We start from the raw sequence: 18,035 nt of genomic DNA, 5'->3' as shown, positions 1-18,035 counted from the left end.
CACTCTGGGAGACTAGTTTTGGTGCAAAGGGGTCCTTATCTGTGGGTCATAACTAAAACAGCACTTTTATATCTCTCATCTATTTTGAGCTTTTATCCAAAATTGTTCTTGTCTCCACTGACCAAAACATTTTTGTGGCAGACTAAAAAAAGGGCCAAGTGTTAAACATTTACAGCACAACTCATTCTTCTTTGAAAAAGTTGTTTGGGAGGATTGTCCTCCCAGTCCACAGAGCATCTGGCTGAGAAACAACAGATGCTGACAGCTGGACTGACAACCAGCATATGTCCCTTTCTTTATTACTGCACTGCGCAAACAATAGAGTAAAGGGGATGGAGTGCTTTTTGTTGAGAAGGTACACCTAATAGCTTGTGACTGCAGAGTAGACCCCCCCACTCCCTTTTCTGTAGAGGAGAAATTACACACTCCCATATCCTGCCCCGGAGGGGTATTATGAGAACTAGGGGCTATAATAAGTCACCACAATTTAGTTACTTTTGCTTATTAAGTAGCTTTATTGCTAAACTTGTGACCATAAGAGTAATTTTCCTTTTTTATTAAATAAAATAACAATAAAAATACTTTTATGCAATTACTATGAGCTATACACATGGCTCTTGTACAAATTCCTGGCAATAGGTTTCAGTAATATCATCCAGGCTTGACTGGACTACTGCAACTACTATAAATCCATCAGCACATCTGCACCATTATTTTGAAACCACAAAGACAGACAACAAACTTACAGTTGCAAAGTTTGTGAAGCAACAGGAATGAAAACAAAATTTACTTAAAAAAATTATATGGTTAACTCCAAAAATTAAGCTAAACAAATCTGAAGTTTATGCATTCTTATTTTCCTAGGCCTACTCCATAATAAAATCTTTAAATATATATATTTTTTTGCCTCCCCGATTTAAAAGTTCTCGGTGACCATTTCAGCATTAAAGCATACATTTTAATTTTTCTCCCTTTTAAATATTTTTTTTAAATATGTGCTATTACTGAGAGTAATCTTTTAAACTCTTTTGCTTATAGTTGTAACGTTATTTCCCTGCCTGAAATATCAAGCGAGCACCATTAATTGTTCTCTGTGACTCGAACACGTGCGCTTTGTTTTTCAGCGTGATTACATCACGTTACGTCACAGGAAGTATTTTGAAAATCTAGCATAGATAGTTGTTGCGCCAGCTTTTAAAGGTTTAAAAAGTAAGTTTCCTTCTAAACAATTATTTAGACGATTATTTATATTTAAAGACTTACATTTTATTTGCACAAGAATGTTTTTAGGTCGCTAAACAGGAAAATAAACAGTTATTTGAGCGGCTAAATGCTAAGCTAACGTTCATTATCATGTCTTTTCTCTCTGACACACATGTCATGATGATACAAACAAAGCTTCATCACAAACCGCTATAGATGTGAAACAAGCCGCTTTAGGCCTCATTTTCAGCATATGCCTTTGCAGTAAGAAGCCCATTGAGATAACTATTGTTGTAATATCGGGCTATAAACAAAATTGAATTGAACTGATGAAAGTCACATTTCTGTTCCTTCCTCTGTTCCTCAGAAATGGGCGTAAAGGGTCTTCAAAGTTTCATGGAGCGCTGTTGTCCGGAAGCCTGTGTCACCGTGAACCTAAGAGAAATGGCCAGACGACACGCTGCTCAAACACAGCAAGGTTGCCAAACTAATGCAAACACTATGAGTGTGTTTTTATTTTGTGCAAAGGAAACTGGAATATTCATCCACTACGTTTCCAATTAAGAAATGCACTTATAACTAAATTCTAAAACAAATAGTGATTGGAAAAACATGTTATGCATAAAACTTTAAATCCAATGGTTTAGTTTTTCACAAAATCTTTTCATAATAAATTTATTCACATTGTACCAACGATAATTGTTGCAGCATTTTTATTTATTAATAAGCATCTTATACACAATAACAATAATAACAACATTACTATCTAACCATTTATCATTGCATTTATTGGAATCGTAAGTTAACCTATGAATGAATGTTATACTTCACCAAGTATACATGAGGAGTGAATGAATAATGGACACATTGTAAGCGCTTTGAGCATATGGAAAAGCACAGATAAATCTAATCCATTATTATTATTTTTAAATAAAGTAAAATCTTAACTGTGTTTTAGAATAATTTGATATATAAAAAATATGTTTTCTACATGTTTGTTTAAAATAGTCATTTCTTTCCACTCAATGTCCAACACTTTTTGTTTACCAAGGTGCATATCTGTATATTTTTGCTCAGAACTGTACAGTACATGGTGTAGATTGTCTTTCTTGTAATGCAGATCCCACACTTGTTGTGGACGGCATGGCCTGCCTGTGCCACTGGTACTCGTGTGAGGACTGGGTGTGTGGGGGACAGTGGAAGGAATATGTGGATGTCCTGAAGAGCTGGGTGGATGCATTTACCTCTGCAGGCATCCAACTGGTCTTTTTCTTTGATGGGGTAGTGGAGCAACGAAAGAGGCAAGAGTGGGTAAGAATGGCAACCAGTTGGGTCTTTTTGATCATTGATAATTTAATATTTTGTAGTGGAGTTTATTACTTTTTTGAATTACCAGTCTGGTTCTATCGATCTTGATACACTGAAGGGCTCTCTCATAGAACACTAGTTTGGTTGATTGTTCCCTGTCGCTAGCTCCACTAATGATAACGTTTTACTGTAAGGGTAACATGTCATGGCTAACATATACTCAAATTCAGTAGAGAGGGGTATTTACTCCTTCTATAGGTCGCAAGATTTGTCCTTGCAAGCCCTCAGAGCCATACTATCTTGTTCTGGAGTCCAGGGGCTGGTGCTGGTAGAACTCTGCAAAACGATGACAATGACACCAAAACGATCCTGGCTAGATGGACTCTGACACTGCTCAACTGGTGTGCTGTGTGGAGGCCCTAAGTTACTTCCTGAATGTGTTTCATTTGTGGTCAAAGGTTTGATTTAATTCAGTCTGAAATTCTCAGTAACATGTTTTTTGCCCACCTGCTTTCTCCAGTTGTACGGTTGGACAGCTTCAGCTGTCCATTCAAAGAAAATGTTGTCTTTGTTCTGCAGATAAAGAGAAGACGCAGAGTAAACGGGGATGTTTCAAAAATATTTCGACACATAAAGGAACACGGAGAGAAACCTCACAAAGAGCTTTTTTGTCTGCCGTCTGCTCTGGCAACATTCACGCCTTTTGCTCTGAGGTGCGCCTTTGGACTAAATGATTAGGATGCATTTTACATTCAGTAGCATGGGTTTAAGCAAAAATCTACTTTTATTCAAAGGTTTTTGGGGCAGCCAGTGTTTTGCTCAGTGCGTGAGGCAGACTATGAGATTGCCAGTTATGCGCGTCAGTATGGGAGCATGGGCATTCTGGGACAGGACTCAGACTTCATCATATACGACAGGTTTGTTTTCCAATATAGTTTACTCATAATTGGATTTTAAAACACTCTTCAATAAAATTAAAAAGTGTTAGGTATGTGTAAAAAGCTGATTCTGACGCTATGATAATCATAGTCATAGACTATTGAACAAACTTATATTTACATGTAGTTTTTTTCCTTTTCTATCAAGTGTCCCCTACTTCTCTGTGGCAAAGTTGCGGATAAACAGTCTCACCACAGTCATGTACGACCGCGAGAGGCTCTGCAGAACCATCGGGCTGCCTGTTACCCTGCTACCTTTACTGGCCTGTCTCCTAGGTAATGATGTTGTTTCAGAGGAGCAGATGCAGTCCATCAGGAACAATGCCATGGCGACATACAGGTGCGTGTGGAACTCTACCCTTAAAACGACATTAGAAATTGAGCCAACCTTTTCTTTTTAGTATTTGGTTTTTATCGTTCGCAGAAAAAACTGTTCAGCATCGAGACCCTGTGCTCCTCAGGGTCAGATGGTGGTAGCATTAACTCAGCTTCTAAGGTCTTTGAGCACCAGAGAAGAAGAAGATGCTGGATCTGTACTACAATCTCTTAACTTGACAGCCTCTCAAAGAGATCTAGTGCAGCAGGGGATTTTCTCCTACTTACTACCAGGACAAAACGACTTTAAACTGTTTGATGGATCAGAAACCCCATCTGCCTTTGAAAAGCACATTAATCCAGAAATATTAAAGGTATGTAATAATAAAAAGTCATATTTTCATCATACGTCTCACCATGAGTTTTTACTTTGCAGACACCAGGCTAGCTACATACACTAATCTTTCTTGTTTGTATTCTGCCACAGGCATGTAGACAGAAACATGTGGCAGCAGAAGGTTTCATGGTTTATAATGTCGTGTGTGCTGGAGTGACTGAATGCAGCAACTCACTGGAAGATGAGGAAGATACTGAATTGTTGCCTCAAGCCGTCGTCTACAAACCCTGCCGACAACACATTTATGGGCTGCTGCTGCTCGGTCAAGATGGTATGAAAACAAACTGAGCTAACCTTACATGAACATTAGGAGAAATGTACTTTTAAAAACACCCCATGGACAAATTGCCTGCCTTGTTTTTGAGCAACATTTGCAAGCACGTCAAAAGAAACCAGCCTAAATCCTATTCCAGTCATCTTTTTGGCTCTTTTAGGTGTGTTTACCACGTGGATCTATCTGATCTATCTGTCTGGAAGTGGATACATCAGAATGGAGTGGAGCAGAAAGCTTGTGGTCCACCTAGCATATTTTATAGGTTACAGATGAGCTCTTTTTCCAAATGGCATTTTTGCGCCTGCTTCTGATTCAATGATTTGAATAAAAAAATACTCTGAAATGCAAAATTTTAGCTCAATTTTCTGTAAGTATGTCCTCCATCATCAGATAAATGCCACAAGGATTTGTGGGCGGCAGTGGTAGGGTGGTCGACCCATGATCGTAAGATTGCAGGTTCGATTCCCGCCTTGCACACCCATGTGTCGAAGACACTGAACCCCACCTTGCCTCTGGTTGTCACCAGTGTGTGAATGTGTGTGTTTATGTGTGTGTGTGACTGGGTGAATGGGTCTGTGACTGTAAAGCGCTTTGGGCCTTGTAGGTAGAAAAGCATTAAATGAGTATTTACCATTTATGCCATGTTAAAAACACTCAAAACACTATTTTCATTGGAGTGGGTCCTTAATTAGTTTCTGATTAATGTCTTGAAAGGATGTCAAATTGGCTGCGTTTTAAAGGTAACTAACATACAGGATTGAATCTATTTCTTTCAGCCAACACTTCTGATGTTCCAGCTGTAAAGGAATGGTTTGTGTATCCAGGAAACCCTTTGAAGGAGCCTGATATGGTCCATCCTGTCACAGTAAACTTACCATGTACTGCATTTACTTATACACTTACTTATTTAAATGTACTTGTACTGATCTAGAGAAACTGTCTTGTGTCGATAAATTCTGAAAATATTTCAGATTTTTTAACGTGTTTCTCCCTTTGTATTATGATTTATAGGTGGACGACCATGTTTGGAGCAGTTATGGTTTGGCAATGGCCCAGAGGTTTTTGCTCTTCGACTGGCAACCTTTTTCTCAATTTTTGACTGTAGCGAGTACACTGAGTTGTATGGTGCGATTGAAAACAGTCTTCTGGCTGCCCTCTGTCTGGTCACGTACATAGTTCAACAGGTTGTGTATACTTTCTTAGTAAATATAAATATAAATTAATGCAAACATAAGCTAAAGAGTTTTGACTTAACATGAGTGTGAAAGACAAAAACAGACTAAGTGCTTTTATATCAAATAACTCTTATGAAAAGCATGAAAAGGTTTAATTCAGATGAAAGCTTTACAATCTACATTCTATTTTTAGACTTACACATCCACCCACCAACACACACACACACATGTATATATTTACATTTACACAACCACTTTTGTTGTGATGCTGTAACAAATATTTTCAGGGAGTGTTGACTGTTAAAGCACTGACTGATACATCTGCATTGTTGTTTATTATTCAGGTCACACATTTGGTGGAGAAAAAAAAACACTTTTATTGTTGAGCAACTGTTTATATAAGCAGAAAATGAAAAAGAGCAAATTTATTTGGTGACACTGAAGCAAACAAACAGATGTTTGATTTAGGATTTACAGCTATAATGCATATGCAGCTGTTGTCCCCCTCTTTTGCCAATGTGTTATGTGAAACCAAACACTGCTTGTTGACACGCCGTTCTGCATCATTTTGCCTTTGTTCTGCCGCAGACACAGATCTTTGTAACTTTATTCTTTACGTCATCAAGTGGCATAACAAGCCAAATGAATATTTTAAGGGACAATTTTTAATTCACTTAAAACGCTGTGTTCCTGTTGTGTAGAGAAAGTATCGATTAATTGCTTTAAAAAAAATAGAGCAAATGGCACCAAGGGAATGAGCTTTTAGAAAAGTGGGGATTACAGGTTTGCATCATCAGCTGAAAGTGAATGCGTCACATCATATAAAGAAAACAATAATTACTCTGGAGTTTCTCAGCTCTGCAACATGCTTTAAATCATCATAAACAAATTAACATTTTTTTCAAGTTTAGCAATGACTCATCGATTAATTTCTTTTCTGCTTAAAATAATTTATCCTTCTTAAATATTCTCCAGTGTTTATATCTCACTATTGCATTAACATTCACAACAGGCAGAGCTGAATGATTGACAGGCCGGCTGCAGACAGACACTGATGTTACTCAAACAGACAGACGGTGACTGGCAGCCAATGATTTAAATGAAGGACCAACAAACAGGCATGAGAGCTGCTTGTTAGACAAGTAGATAATCAGAGATGAGCGGACTGCCTGACACACAATAGTAGCTGTTGTCTGACCAGTGCTGCATTCACATTCCTCTCCCAGTCTCTTATTTAAATAAATTCAGGGTTTGTTTGTTTTGTACACACAACTGGGCAGCTTTGTTTCTGCTGTCAGCATGGTTTCTTTTCTTTGTTGAATTGTTGCGCAGCAAGCAGACCAAACAAACTGACCCACACAGAAGACACATGGTGGTGTGACTGGGTTTGTAAACCATTTATTGTCCTCCGTGTGTGTTTTGTGTTTGTTTTCAGGTTGAGGCTTTGTCTGAGGAGGACGTTGATGCTTACCTGAGTCAGGCTCTGTGTCTGAAACTGTATTCTCCCCAGCAGCTTCAGAACATCGAGGTTGGTCGAAGCCACAGACACACACTGTTTGACACAAACAAACGTGACAAAAGAAAGTTAGTGGAGAAAAGGTGGTAAAGTAAAAATAATCTGCTGAGTGGCCGTCTTTCCAGGAAGTCATAAATCAACTTTAGGAAAGATAGCAGGACTAAGTGTACATGTATTTCACTGTAAAATGAAATATAAATATAAATCAGTCATGCTTTTAAGCAGTGAATGGCTCTTTCTTGGTTAGTTTTTGAAGGATTTGCTTGCTACGGAACATAAACTTAATATAATAGAACGTTTGTTAGGCTCATTTACTGATGAACCATGCAACAGAATAATACAATGTATGGCTGTTGCAGATACTATGTATGCAGTTAAGCTGTGGAAGTTGGAGCTAAGAACTAAAATTACTTTGACACCTGAATTTATTTTCAGCTATGAAAACATTTCACATACACCTATGCTTTCTAGTAGAAGTGAGGTAATTTTGGAACAGAATTGATCCAAATTTGCATCAGGAGGCACCAAGGGGTTAAAATGTGATTATTGGTGTGTCAATGATTCAGTTCAGTCTTCACTGAGATGTACTTTTCTTTCACTTGGAAATCATAACTTATTGTGTTTGTTCCTTTTTAGAGCTCCGTTTATTTGAATACTTAATTACCATATTTATGTCGAGTAATTTGTATTTTTGCTCGTCATCTTGTTTGTAGACAATAATTAAGGCTGCTGTGAACGTGCTTACCTAAGAATACTCCGCTGAAGGAGCGATTTAACTCGGTGACTAATGTGGGAATTAAAAGTACACATATCCCTCATGTCTACACACTAATTGTATCATAGATGTTTGTAAAGTTAACAAACATGATCCACACATTTGTATAAACAAGTTAAAACTTACTCAGCATTGGTCAGAATGTTTTTTGAGACGGTGAGTTTTGGAGTTAGTTTTGAAATAAGGTATTTCTGTTGCAGAATTCCTCTGTGATTTTGGTGTATGTGACAGGGACACTGTGTTTGCAACAGCAGCCCATCTGTCTTGGCCGACGCTCTCTCCATGAAGCAACATTTTACGCAAATCATTCCACAATGATCAGGCGCTCTTACATTTTAGTCTCCTCCGGCCTTTTGGTTTCTCCAGTTCCCTGACTTTTAACATTTGACCACTTTCTCTTTTTTCCCCCCCTCTCATTGCTTTTTTGGGACAGAAGCAGGTTTTGCTCTCTCTGGTCTCGGTGTACATGTGTACACCTTGAGGCTTTTGTTTGCCTTTCTGGTGTTCATTGTTCTCAGAAGATCAAGCTGTGTTTGACTGGAAGCAGGTGGCAGTCAGGGCTGTGTGTGTGTATGCGTGCATGTAATCCCTGTTATCAGTGCTGTTTGCTTGAGGACAGGTGAGAGCAGACACACACACAGACACGGCAAGATTTGGTCACAAAAGCAAAATGGAAAAAAAAAAACATCTTAAAAAAAAGGCATTTCCAGACTATTTGAAGACTTTAAAAGCGACAATTTTTTAGGAAAAAGGAACTAAAGTTAGAGCTGAGTAATCTAGCTTCACATTTGTTATCAAAACATGATGGGTAAATGTATAATGCTAATTTGATAATAAATATTTGTGTATTCCTAATGAAGTAAAACCTTTAAACATGAATGTAAATATGTAGTTTTGAGCCATTTAACTGATTTTGTTTATCAGAAATTCACTAACAGTCTGATAAGAGGAAAAGTGAGCATTTAGGAGAAAAGAGATGGGAATGTAAACACAGCTTCCTTTTATTTTGATATGAAGCAACGCCCCTCTGTAGGAGGATGGATCAAAACTTACATTAAGCTGCAGTGTCAGGTCTATAATTATAAAGCACATGATTTTTAATAGGAAACAGCAAATTCCCTTGAGGCTTCACAGTTGAATTGACAGTAGCTGTTTAGATGTAACTGGCTTAGACTTTGGTTTTATATGTTGATGTTTAAATATTTAATGTCATCAAAATCAAACCATTTGGTCAACATGCATTTTAGCCTAAACACGGCACTAATGCACATCAATTTAAGTTGAGCTTAAAAAAGTGGTGCTGGTGGGACACAAATGCCAAGGGTCGAAGGAAGGTTTCTCTTCTTAGGTGGAATTGTGTGACTGACCCACAGCTTTATTGTTCCTTAGCTGTAGTAGTCAGAAGTTTAAAGCAATCAGGTTGTTAGCACTGGGTGGGGATGAGCCTACAGCTACTAAGAATGAGGTCACAAGAATCATTTTCATCCTTTAAACAACTCAAACCTCAAACAGTTCAAGCACACATATTGTATTTGTAACTTGAGGTTTTTCCTTTTGAAAAGGATGAATAAATGTTCAAAGTGGGTTGCTGCCTCTTTAATGGTGAGGCACAACAGGGAAGCTTAAACCTGTCTTCTTTTCAATTCCTTAATAGTGTAGAAGTGTCTTGTCTGTCTTGATCACTTTTTGATTTCGACCCAGAGAAGTCTGTGAATGTGAACTTTTTTGTGTCATTTTAATTTCAAATCAAAGTTTAAAAAAGTTTCTACATCGTTTAAAGACCCATTCAGATGAAAGTAATGTTTTGGGGCCTTGTAACATGTTCTTGTGACATTTTTCTAAGGATAGAGGACGTATATGAAGAAAATTAAGCTTAAATATGCATTTCTGAGTATTTATTTATTGAAATCGTTGTGAATTAGGACAATAAAATGCAGTTGGAAAAGGAGCTCATTTGTGACGTAAAAAGTACGCTGGGTGGACCAAACCCCCCCTTCTCCACTCTGTGCTGCAACGGGGAGGGGTTGCTCCGCGGTTCTGCTCAATGAACTACTGCCGTTCTGCAGAAACTATGTCCTAGAAAACGGCCTGGGTTTTTGGCTAAAAGCAGCATAATCATAATTAAAAGACCATGGGGAACGCTTTAAGATTAAGATGATTGGAGTGGGACTTTATTATAAATATAGCATGTTCTCTTGTCTAATTACTTTTAGAGGCAAAACACAAAAAAAAAACAAATGGAGATTCCTCTCTGTTTTGCAGCGGTGAGCAGTGAAAGCTGGTTAAAGGAAGAGTAAGGTGGGTGGTCTGAGACAGATTTAATTGTGTGATTTATGTTTCGGGGTTGGGCAACAGAGGTTGTGCAAATTGGGGTTCAGAAACTGATTATTTTAGCAACTGTGAGGGCAATGTTGAGGAATTTGTTGCAGCTGGCAGCACTGATCATATTGAAGAAACAGATGGCTCATCACTGCAGGACTTTTAAAAGACGCTGTGTAGCAGAAATATAATGATAGTGGTGTGAAGATTCATGTTGGAGGTAGATTTTTTGCTCTTATTTAAGTGGTGGTCATTTTTTTTTGCATTATGAGTGTTGGAGAGACACGAGACTTGATGCAGTTTTGACAAAAAATATTTGTTCTTAGATTTTTGTTTTCCAATGTTTAATGTTAATTACGTTTTCTTGGCATGATTCGACAAAATTCTGCAAGGAGCAATTAACTCTTGAAAACCATCCCAAACAATTTTTGTTAGTTTTTGCTGTATTTTCTTCCATTTCTGCTGCCAGAATTTCCCCTTTTTGTAAGCCTGGAAAGTTCTAACATAAATTTCCATTGCTTAGGTTTTTGTTACATTATATTATATTATAAAGCCTGTAGTACATTTAATTTTTAGTAGAATAAAGAAGGTTGTGACAATATGATTTGAACCAGGCCCTGCTTGTTCCCATTCCACCAGGTCATGTTAGGGTATCTCAGGGCAGGCTGAATTGGAGGGTGATTTCCTCCCTACATATAACAACAACATGTCATGATGAAGACATACTACCATGTCCAAATATGTGGAAATTCTTTCATCTGTTCTCAGCTTCCTGCACTTTCCAGTCGTGCGGTGCAGCTGGGATCTCTGTTCGTCCGCGGGCTGAGCCACCTGCTGGGTGCTAATACTGCCAGTGGTGGACCGCTGCCCAGTGATGCTTTGATGCCTTGGCACAGCTTTGATGGCCGTTTGTTCCACTCAAAATACCTGCTGGCACACAGTGGCAAAGAGAACTCTGAGCTGCTTGACAACAACGTAAGAAGAATCAAGAAAACTAAAGGGATTTGTGCAAATTATTTATTTTAAGAGAGAGAAAAGGAGGCCTGGATTCAGTCCTGTTTGAAAAGCATTTTATATTTGTTTTGTTTTGAGTGAGTGAAAAAATATTGATTTGAGTCTAATTTATTTTTTTTGTCTTCTCACAGATGTCTTGCATTTCTCTGTTTCTTCAAATGAAAGAGAAACTTTTAGAAACCTGCAAGAAAAGAGGCAGAATCCTTCAAACCAGACCCAGGGCAACGCAGCAACACCTGAAAGCAACAGCTACAGGTAAATGCAAAGTCCCTTCTGAGACATGTGAAAGATTTTTGTTGTAAAGACCACCCGACCCTTCTAACAATTAAAACTCTAAAGATATTTAAATATATATATCTATAATATTTATGGCAAAAAAGGAAAAAGGCTGCTACACTTAGCATCAAATTGAAAAACTTCAGATAAAAAAAACAATTACCGGTAAGCAATTTTCACTTCTGGATTTCTGACTTTCATATGAATTTTTGTTCATTTTAAACACATTTATGGATGCACTGAAAACAATTGCAGGTGTTTTCTATCTGTTTTATTTTAGCGGAGCAGAATTCCCATTTTTCTATTTCCCTCTAACCATAATCCCAGTTCACTGTCGATGTATGTTCTCTACTCTTTTGTGCTGTGTAATTATGCTGCAATTGGAGCCATGACTTTTTGAGAAAGACTTCAGATTTTGAAACCTTCCTGGAGAGTCAGCGGGGGGAAAAAAACTTTGACCTATATAAAGAAATGTTCTGTTGCTCTTAGGGTTCCCTGGTGGTGGTCGTGGTTGAAAATCATACTGTGGAACCACAGTTTTTCTTATGATGCCAGAGACTTTTGTTGTCTAATGCCTGTTCCTCCTTGTGGGATTTGATTATGTTTACACTAAAAGGGAAATAGCAGAAAAGGGTTTACTGTTGTTAGCATTAGACTGTCATCTGCACTTCTATGAGAAGGTAGAATCACAAGTTAAAACTTTTGTAGTACAACATGAAGAAGAGTCTCTTTATTCTGACAGACAATCTATGGTTGTAGTCTACGGGCCCCTCACAGAACCACATTACCCAGAGGGCCGTTTTGTAACGAGATCCATATGTCCTGTGGCTTTAATGCATACCACTGTGTGTGTGCACACTCTCTCGCACGCTTGGATGGAGACTTGCTTTGTCAGTGCACCAGTAATAGTAGGTTTCTGTTTATAGACTTGGAGAGCTCTATTTTAAGACACACAACAAGAGTAACTGATTACAGACTCCTCTGTTCTGTGTCTCCCCTCTTTCTGCTCCCCTTCCCCTCAATCTTTTCCCCCCATTATTTCTTTGTAGCTCTTCATCGTCTTTGTTCTTCTCTCAGTCACTTTATACTCTTCAAAAACCTTTAAAGTCAGTGGTTGAAGAACCACATGTGATTGGAGATTTGTTCTGCATGCATTCATGTGCTGGCTGTTGACTGTCTTCCTCAAGGTCAGTCAGGAGAGAACAGTCAAAGGAAAGAAACTGTAGTTCTGAACTGCTCTGTAGCTCTTTTGGATACTATTGAATACTTAGAAACCTGTTCCATGCTATGTTGGTGCAGAGACTCAAGATTTGCGCCAAACTGTCTGCCTTTTACCCAAGTCAACACTTGTGGGCCTCAAGAGGATGTTTCTGGTTTTACAGATGAAAGATATACACTCTCTATACCTCAGTTTTTCATTTTTGTCAGACGCAGACACCAATCATTACTACACAACTTTGGGGAGGTGAAGCGCGTGTGTGTCTTTGAACGAGACAGATTGAGAGAGAGTGGTGGCGCTATGTGGTATCGTTGATGGCCCAGTTTGGTTTTTGTTTGGAATCAGGCCTGATGTTTAGTCTCCTCAGCAAATATCTGCACTGCCTCCCCTCATAATTACACTCTCAACGGTGATTCCAGTGTAGCCGCTCTCCAACTTCTTTTGGGTTTATTTCTGACCAAGATGTGATGGAAAAGTACCCTGCAGAATAGTTCTGCTTTGCTGGGAAGTACACCTTCTTTTGGGTGAAAGCTGGGATGTTTCTGACAAGCCTTCGTCTCTCTGAACTTGTGTTGGGGTCCCACTTTTCCAAATGATCCACAAACACCATAAATGTTTCAATATTTGTCTTTCTGCAGCTCGTCTGCAAGTGCCTTTCTATTCTTCTTCATCCTCCAATTTGTATGGTGGTCTGGTTGGTCTCGGAGGCCGCAGTTCCTTTTTGGTAAAGTCTAAAGTTGGACTCGGGTGTTTTATTTTCAGCTCTTTGTAATTGACTTAAGATCTGACACATCCGTTGGAGTTGTGTTGGTGTAAGTCATGTTACAAGCACGCTAAAATAGATTTGAATGGCAGCTAAACAAAGAATGGAAAGATATTTCTGTAGTGTCATAATTTTGATACGTTTTGGCAGAGCAAAGGTCATAGACGGCCTCCCATATAAAAAAGTCAAATGAATGGTGCATTTCATTTGTTTACCTCTCTATGTTTCTTAAGTTGCAGTTTCATCAAACTTTAAGTCTGCCATATGTCAGAGTTGTGTTCAGGGTTCTTGTGATATACCATTTTTTCTGCTGTTTTATTGGCAGCCTTGAAATAACTGTGGGCAGACCACAAAGACGAGTTGACTGTATGCGTGTTTAAGAGAAAAAGGAACAACTGTTGTTGCACTGGAGACAGCTGAGTTCAGTTAGTCCAATATAAGTTGTTGGAATGTTTCCTGGAAATGTTTATTAATAAACAGTGATGTTTGACTTAGAGCAGCGACCTGTTTTAAAACCTATGGTTTGAGCTTTAGATGCTCTGTGGGGCTGATACCTCATTTGATCTCCCAGATAAGAGCATTAAACATTTGTGTACCTTGTTTATCATTATGTGGTGCATTGAGTGTGCTGTAATGTAATATGTGCAAGTTTTACATTTGTAAAAAATGTGTATTTTTGTCATACTTTATTTGATTTACCGTATTTTCCGGACTATAAGTCGCACTTTTTTTCATAGTTTGGCAAGGGGTGCGACTTATACTCCGCAGCGACTTATATTAGAAATAAATTGAAATAAATACATTGTTAACCCTCCTGTTATGTTCATTTGTGAGGAACAGAGATGATGTTTCTGGGTCAATTTGATGTATGAGGTATGTTAAGTGTTAAGAGTATGTTAAGTGACTCAGAGAATCAGCAAACTTTTTTTTACAGTAAGATCTTGAAGGCTAACAACATAATATTCTATTTTCCAATGATTTCATAGATTCAGAAATGCAATAAAAGTGAAAACTGTTTCTACAAATACAGGATGAAAACAGAGTATTAGTTGGCCAATGATGCTTCATGAAAGGAATAAATAATTAAGTTTGAGAAAAAATTACTGTGAAATTATTAGATAAACAGTCTGCTATGATTGTGTCATATAAGGTTGTGAAAGTTAAAATGCGACTTATAGTCCAGTGCGACTTATCTGTGTTTTTTTCTACTTTATAATGCATTTTTGGGCTGGTGCGACTTATACTCCGGTGCGACTTATAGTCCGGAAAATACGGTATTTGAGTCTGTGTCAGCCTCTGTGAACTGTAGAAATGGGCTGCAGATCTGCTTTTTCTCAGAAGTGTGACTCCAAAGTCTGCAGTCCTGCCACCCTATTGGTTTGTCTTGGGCCAATCTGAAACCAGCATCCATTTTCGACTCAACTTGGTCATAGAAATCAGTTTGTATGTGTTTTGCTGTTGGAATTTTTAAATCCCAACTTCAAGTGTGTTTTATTTATGGTGTAAGGTCAGATCATTTTACATTGAAACGAATGGGACCTGATTTGTCTGTGTAAGAAGCCCCTGGCGGTCACCTAATTTAGCTCTCAAAGCTGCTTCAAACAGGAAGTCAAGGTGTTCACCAACACCGCAATCCCTCCTCCATGTGTATTTATTGAAAACGCACAACAATTCCCTTAAGTACTGAAACAAACACATGTCCAGAAGTCTAGAATAGTTTCTTTGCATAAAAGCTGTTTTTTGGTCCCAGTAAAACCTGCTGCTTCAAACTACTGAACAACTGGATGTGATCATAAAAAGGTAACACATATAAGACTTGGCTATGTTTCTCATTTTCAGTTTTTTCTTTGAGTGCTGGTGAACGTGGGAGAGGAAGAGGAGTTACATCAGGAGGTCACAGAGGCAGGTGGGGTTGGAGGGAAAGAGGGGAGGATAGAAGAGACAGAAGTGGCTCCGATAGACCTTGTGACAGAGCAGGAAACCAAGATTTTCGTTCATTTTACCCAAACTACCAAAATGCACAACACCAAGACATGAGCTGGCGACCAAGACTGTCCAGGGGTCCATCGCGTCATCCTCGGAGGAGATACCATTTGGCTCCAAGGTAGCACCAGTAAACCACAAGTGTATTTTTTTTAAGAGTTTTGGTCTTTTCTGATAGCTTCTTCTCTCTTCTCGTCTCAGATGGCCTCAGCCTCCTGCTCCATGAACTTAGCTGGATCCTACTGACAAAGGAATTAAAATCCAGAGAAGGGACTTAATGAATTAAGAGGATAGGAAAACAGGATGAAAGGAGATAGGTAGTCAAGTTTCCCTGAACAAACTGACTTGACGTTTTCCCATTAATGTTTGTTTAAAGGATGTAGTAGGAAGAAAAACAAGGAATTTAGAGAAAGGCAAGAAGAGATCCAGTCTACTTTCTACCTTCAATTTGAGGTTTATCCTAAAATAGTCTGTTTGTGCATCTAAAAAATGCAGTAAGGTTGTGAGTCAGAGGCCTCTGTCTTATTTCTCAGCATAACATTTCAATGTTCTTTTAAAGAAAATCTGACCAAAAGCAAAAACAAACTGAGAATGAGGCACTTCAAACCTCCACTTAGAGTTGGATTACGTCTTAATCCTGAACTCTGATTCTGTTTTCCAACTAAAGCAGTGAAAATAAGAGGTTAAGAACTGTTTTATTTAGAAGCATAATCCTTTTAAAGGAATGCATTTAACCAGAGAAACAGTATTGTCTGTATCAAATATCAAAGGACATCAGGGTTTTTGTCATCAAATGTGTCAGAAAGTCAGACCACCAAAGAAGAGATTTTGGTAACTCAAATGAGTTTGACATTCGGATTTCCTGTATATCCTCTTATTTTACAGTTGGGACACCAAAGATAACTTTGGTTGATTTATCTACATTTTTATTAATTCATTTGTGTCTTTTAACAAATATGTTAGGATTTACCTGTAAATATTACAACATTTTGTTATCATTGTGTTGTGAAGTTTATAAAGGTTATGAAACAAAACCTGTTGGTGTTTTTAGTAACTTCTGACAGTTAATATTTTTATTATATATTTATAAAAAGGGGAGAGGGTCTTCATAAACTGCTGTGCAGACTGTAAAAACCTCTCACAAAGGAAGACGATGCTGGGAAAATAATCCCAAAAAATATTTTGTTTTTGTGTTTATGGTTCTGTGTGGGCATGTTTGTAACAAAAGTTAAGGAGATATGTGGAAGTGATTTGCTCTGCAAATATAAAGCAGTCAGTTTGTTGACTCAGTCCTGCTGTCACAGTGTTTGCTGCTCCATGTGCCACCGACCACACAAACAAAGGCTCCCTTAACGGTAGAAGACAGTTTTTCAGTAATAAATGCTGTTTGCTGTCTGAAACTTAGTGTTTTCATGTAAAAACATTTGTTGATAATAAAGCTAAAGAAACATCTGCTAAATTTGACTTGTTTTTTTGTTGTCAGTTGTTTTTATAATTTCATAGCTCAGAGGCTTTGTATTTGGTTATTTTTTTTCTTTCTTTTTTTTTTATAAAACTACTTTATACCAACGTTTCATGTCTGGTAAGGAAAAAAAAGCAGTGATTATGAGTACATTTCACAAATTATTGCCATCATGGTTTTTTCAAATTACCATAAAACTTCCAGCTTGCTTCTGTGTTGTCCTTTCTTGAAATCCCAGCCCTTAAACTTTGACTGAAGAGAGGAAGTTGAAACATATTTTTTTTACTGTTCCCTAATGACTTGTAGAGGTAATACATTTAAAACCCCTTAATGTAAAACATGAATTCTCTTCAAAAGAAAGCTTTTTCAAGAAAAAAAAAAAAAATATATATATATATATATATATATATATATATATATATATATATATATATATATATATATATATATATATATATATATATATATATATATATATATATATATATATATATATATATATATATTCTTCTAAACTAGTTTTATCCCTTTCGGGGTCCCGGGGCTGCTGGAGCCTATCCTGTCTCCTTGTGGGGGATGGCAGGGGACACCCTCTACAGGTTGTTGCAGGGATGCAAACCACACACACATTCACACCTAGTGACAATTTAGAGTTGGAAGTATATTTTTTGATGGTGGGAAGAAGCCGGAGTCCCCGGAGAAAATCCACGCATGCACGGGGAGAACATGCACAACTTTACATTTACACAGAAAGGCCCCCCTTTGGTGTTGTGCTTCAGGTCCCCCAGCCAGGACTTGAACTGGCAAGAGTACTAACCACTGCGCGCACCATATTTTATATTCCTGCTTAATAAGTGCTGTCATTGTTTCCCTGTTAGTTGTATGTTCAGTTTCACTGACCACACAATATTAGGCACATAAAATCATTTAGCAGTATTACAGAACTGCATGATCCTGTCTTGCACATAAGCCTGGAAGTTGTTCCCTTTCTGCTTAGGCCTCGGTGAAAGGAAGTAGTTTATATTTATAGACTGTTGGAAATACACGAAGGGTTATATTTGTTCTCTATTATGGCTCAGGGTATTTCTGGATGCCTGT

At 38.0% G+C, this 18,035-nt stretch overlaps 1 protein-coding gene across 3 annotated transcripts; it reads left to right on the top strand.

Annotated features, from left to right (window-relative positions):
- The first annotated feature begins 1,079 nt into the window (after nucleotides 1-1,079).
- On the top strand, nucleotides 1,080-16,934 carry fam120b (family with sequence similarity 120 member B). Of its 3 annotated transcripts, XR_013654877.1 has the most exons (17): nucleotides 1,080-1,209; nucleotides 1,571-1,681; nucleotides 2,324-2,514; nucleotides 3,091-3,224; nucleotides 3,306-3,428; nucleotides 3,598-3,789; nucleotides 3,874-4,138; nucleotides 4,252-4,432; nucleotides 4,596-4,697; nucleotides 5,212-5,313; nucleotides 5,447-5,619; nucleotides 7,046-7,138; nucleotides 10,164-10,199; nucleotides 10,989-11,195; nucleotides 11,366-11,489; nucleotides 15,332-15,596; nucleotides 15,677-16,507. XR_013654877.1 is itself a non-coding variant. In XM_020699525.3 (16 exons), the coding sequence occupies exons 2-16, from the start codon at nucleotides 1,573-1,575 to the stop codon at nucleotides 15,699-15,701; spliced, it is 2,286 nt and encodes a 761-aa protein (XP_020555184.1). In that variant the 5' UTR covers nucleotides 1,080-1,209; nucleotides 1,571-1,572; the 3' UTR covers nucleotides 15,702-16,934. The 3 variants fall into 3 exon arrangements, 2 of the variants coding, with proteins under 2 accessions (XP_020555184.1, XP_020555188.1); XM_020699525.3 differs by lacking the exon at nucleotides 10,164-10,199 and having other exon boundaries at nucleotides 15,677-16,934; XM_020699529.3 differs by lacking the exons at nucleotides 4,596-4,697; nucleotides 10,164-10,199 and having other exon boundaries at nucleotides 15,677-16,934.
- Nucleotides 16,935-18,035: the final 1,101 nt, after the last annotated feature.

The sequence above is a fragment of the Oryzias latipes genome, chromosome 3, assembly GCF_053564925.1.
Source record: "Oryzias latipes strain Hd-rR chromosome 3, Olatipes_Hd-rR_3.1".
Taxonomy (NCBI): Eukaryota; Metazoa; Chordata; class Actinopteri; order Beloniformes; family Adrianichthyidae; genus Oryzias; species Oryzias latipes.
The sequence above is the reverse complement of the archived record's forward strand: the minus strand, read 5'-3'. Positions and strand labels throughout refer to the sequence as shown.

Coding starts and splice junctions, on each gene's coding strand:
- fam120b (XM_020699525.3), top strand. CDS start 1,573: ATGGGCGTAAAGGGTCTTCAAAGTTTCATGGAGCGCTGTTGTCCGGAA. Junction 3,225..3,305: donor TTCACGCCTTTTGCTCTGAG/GTGCGCCTTTGG, acceptor TTTTATTCAAAG/GTTTTTGGGGCAGCCAGTGT. Junction 15,597..15,676: donor AGATACCATTTGGCTCCAAG/GTAGCACCAGTA, acceptor TTCTCGTCTCAG/ATGGCCTCAGCCTCCTGCTC.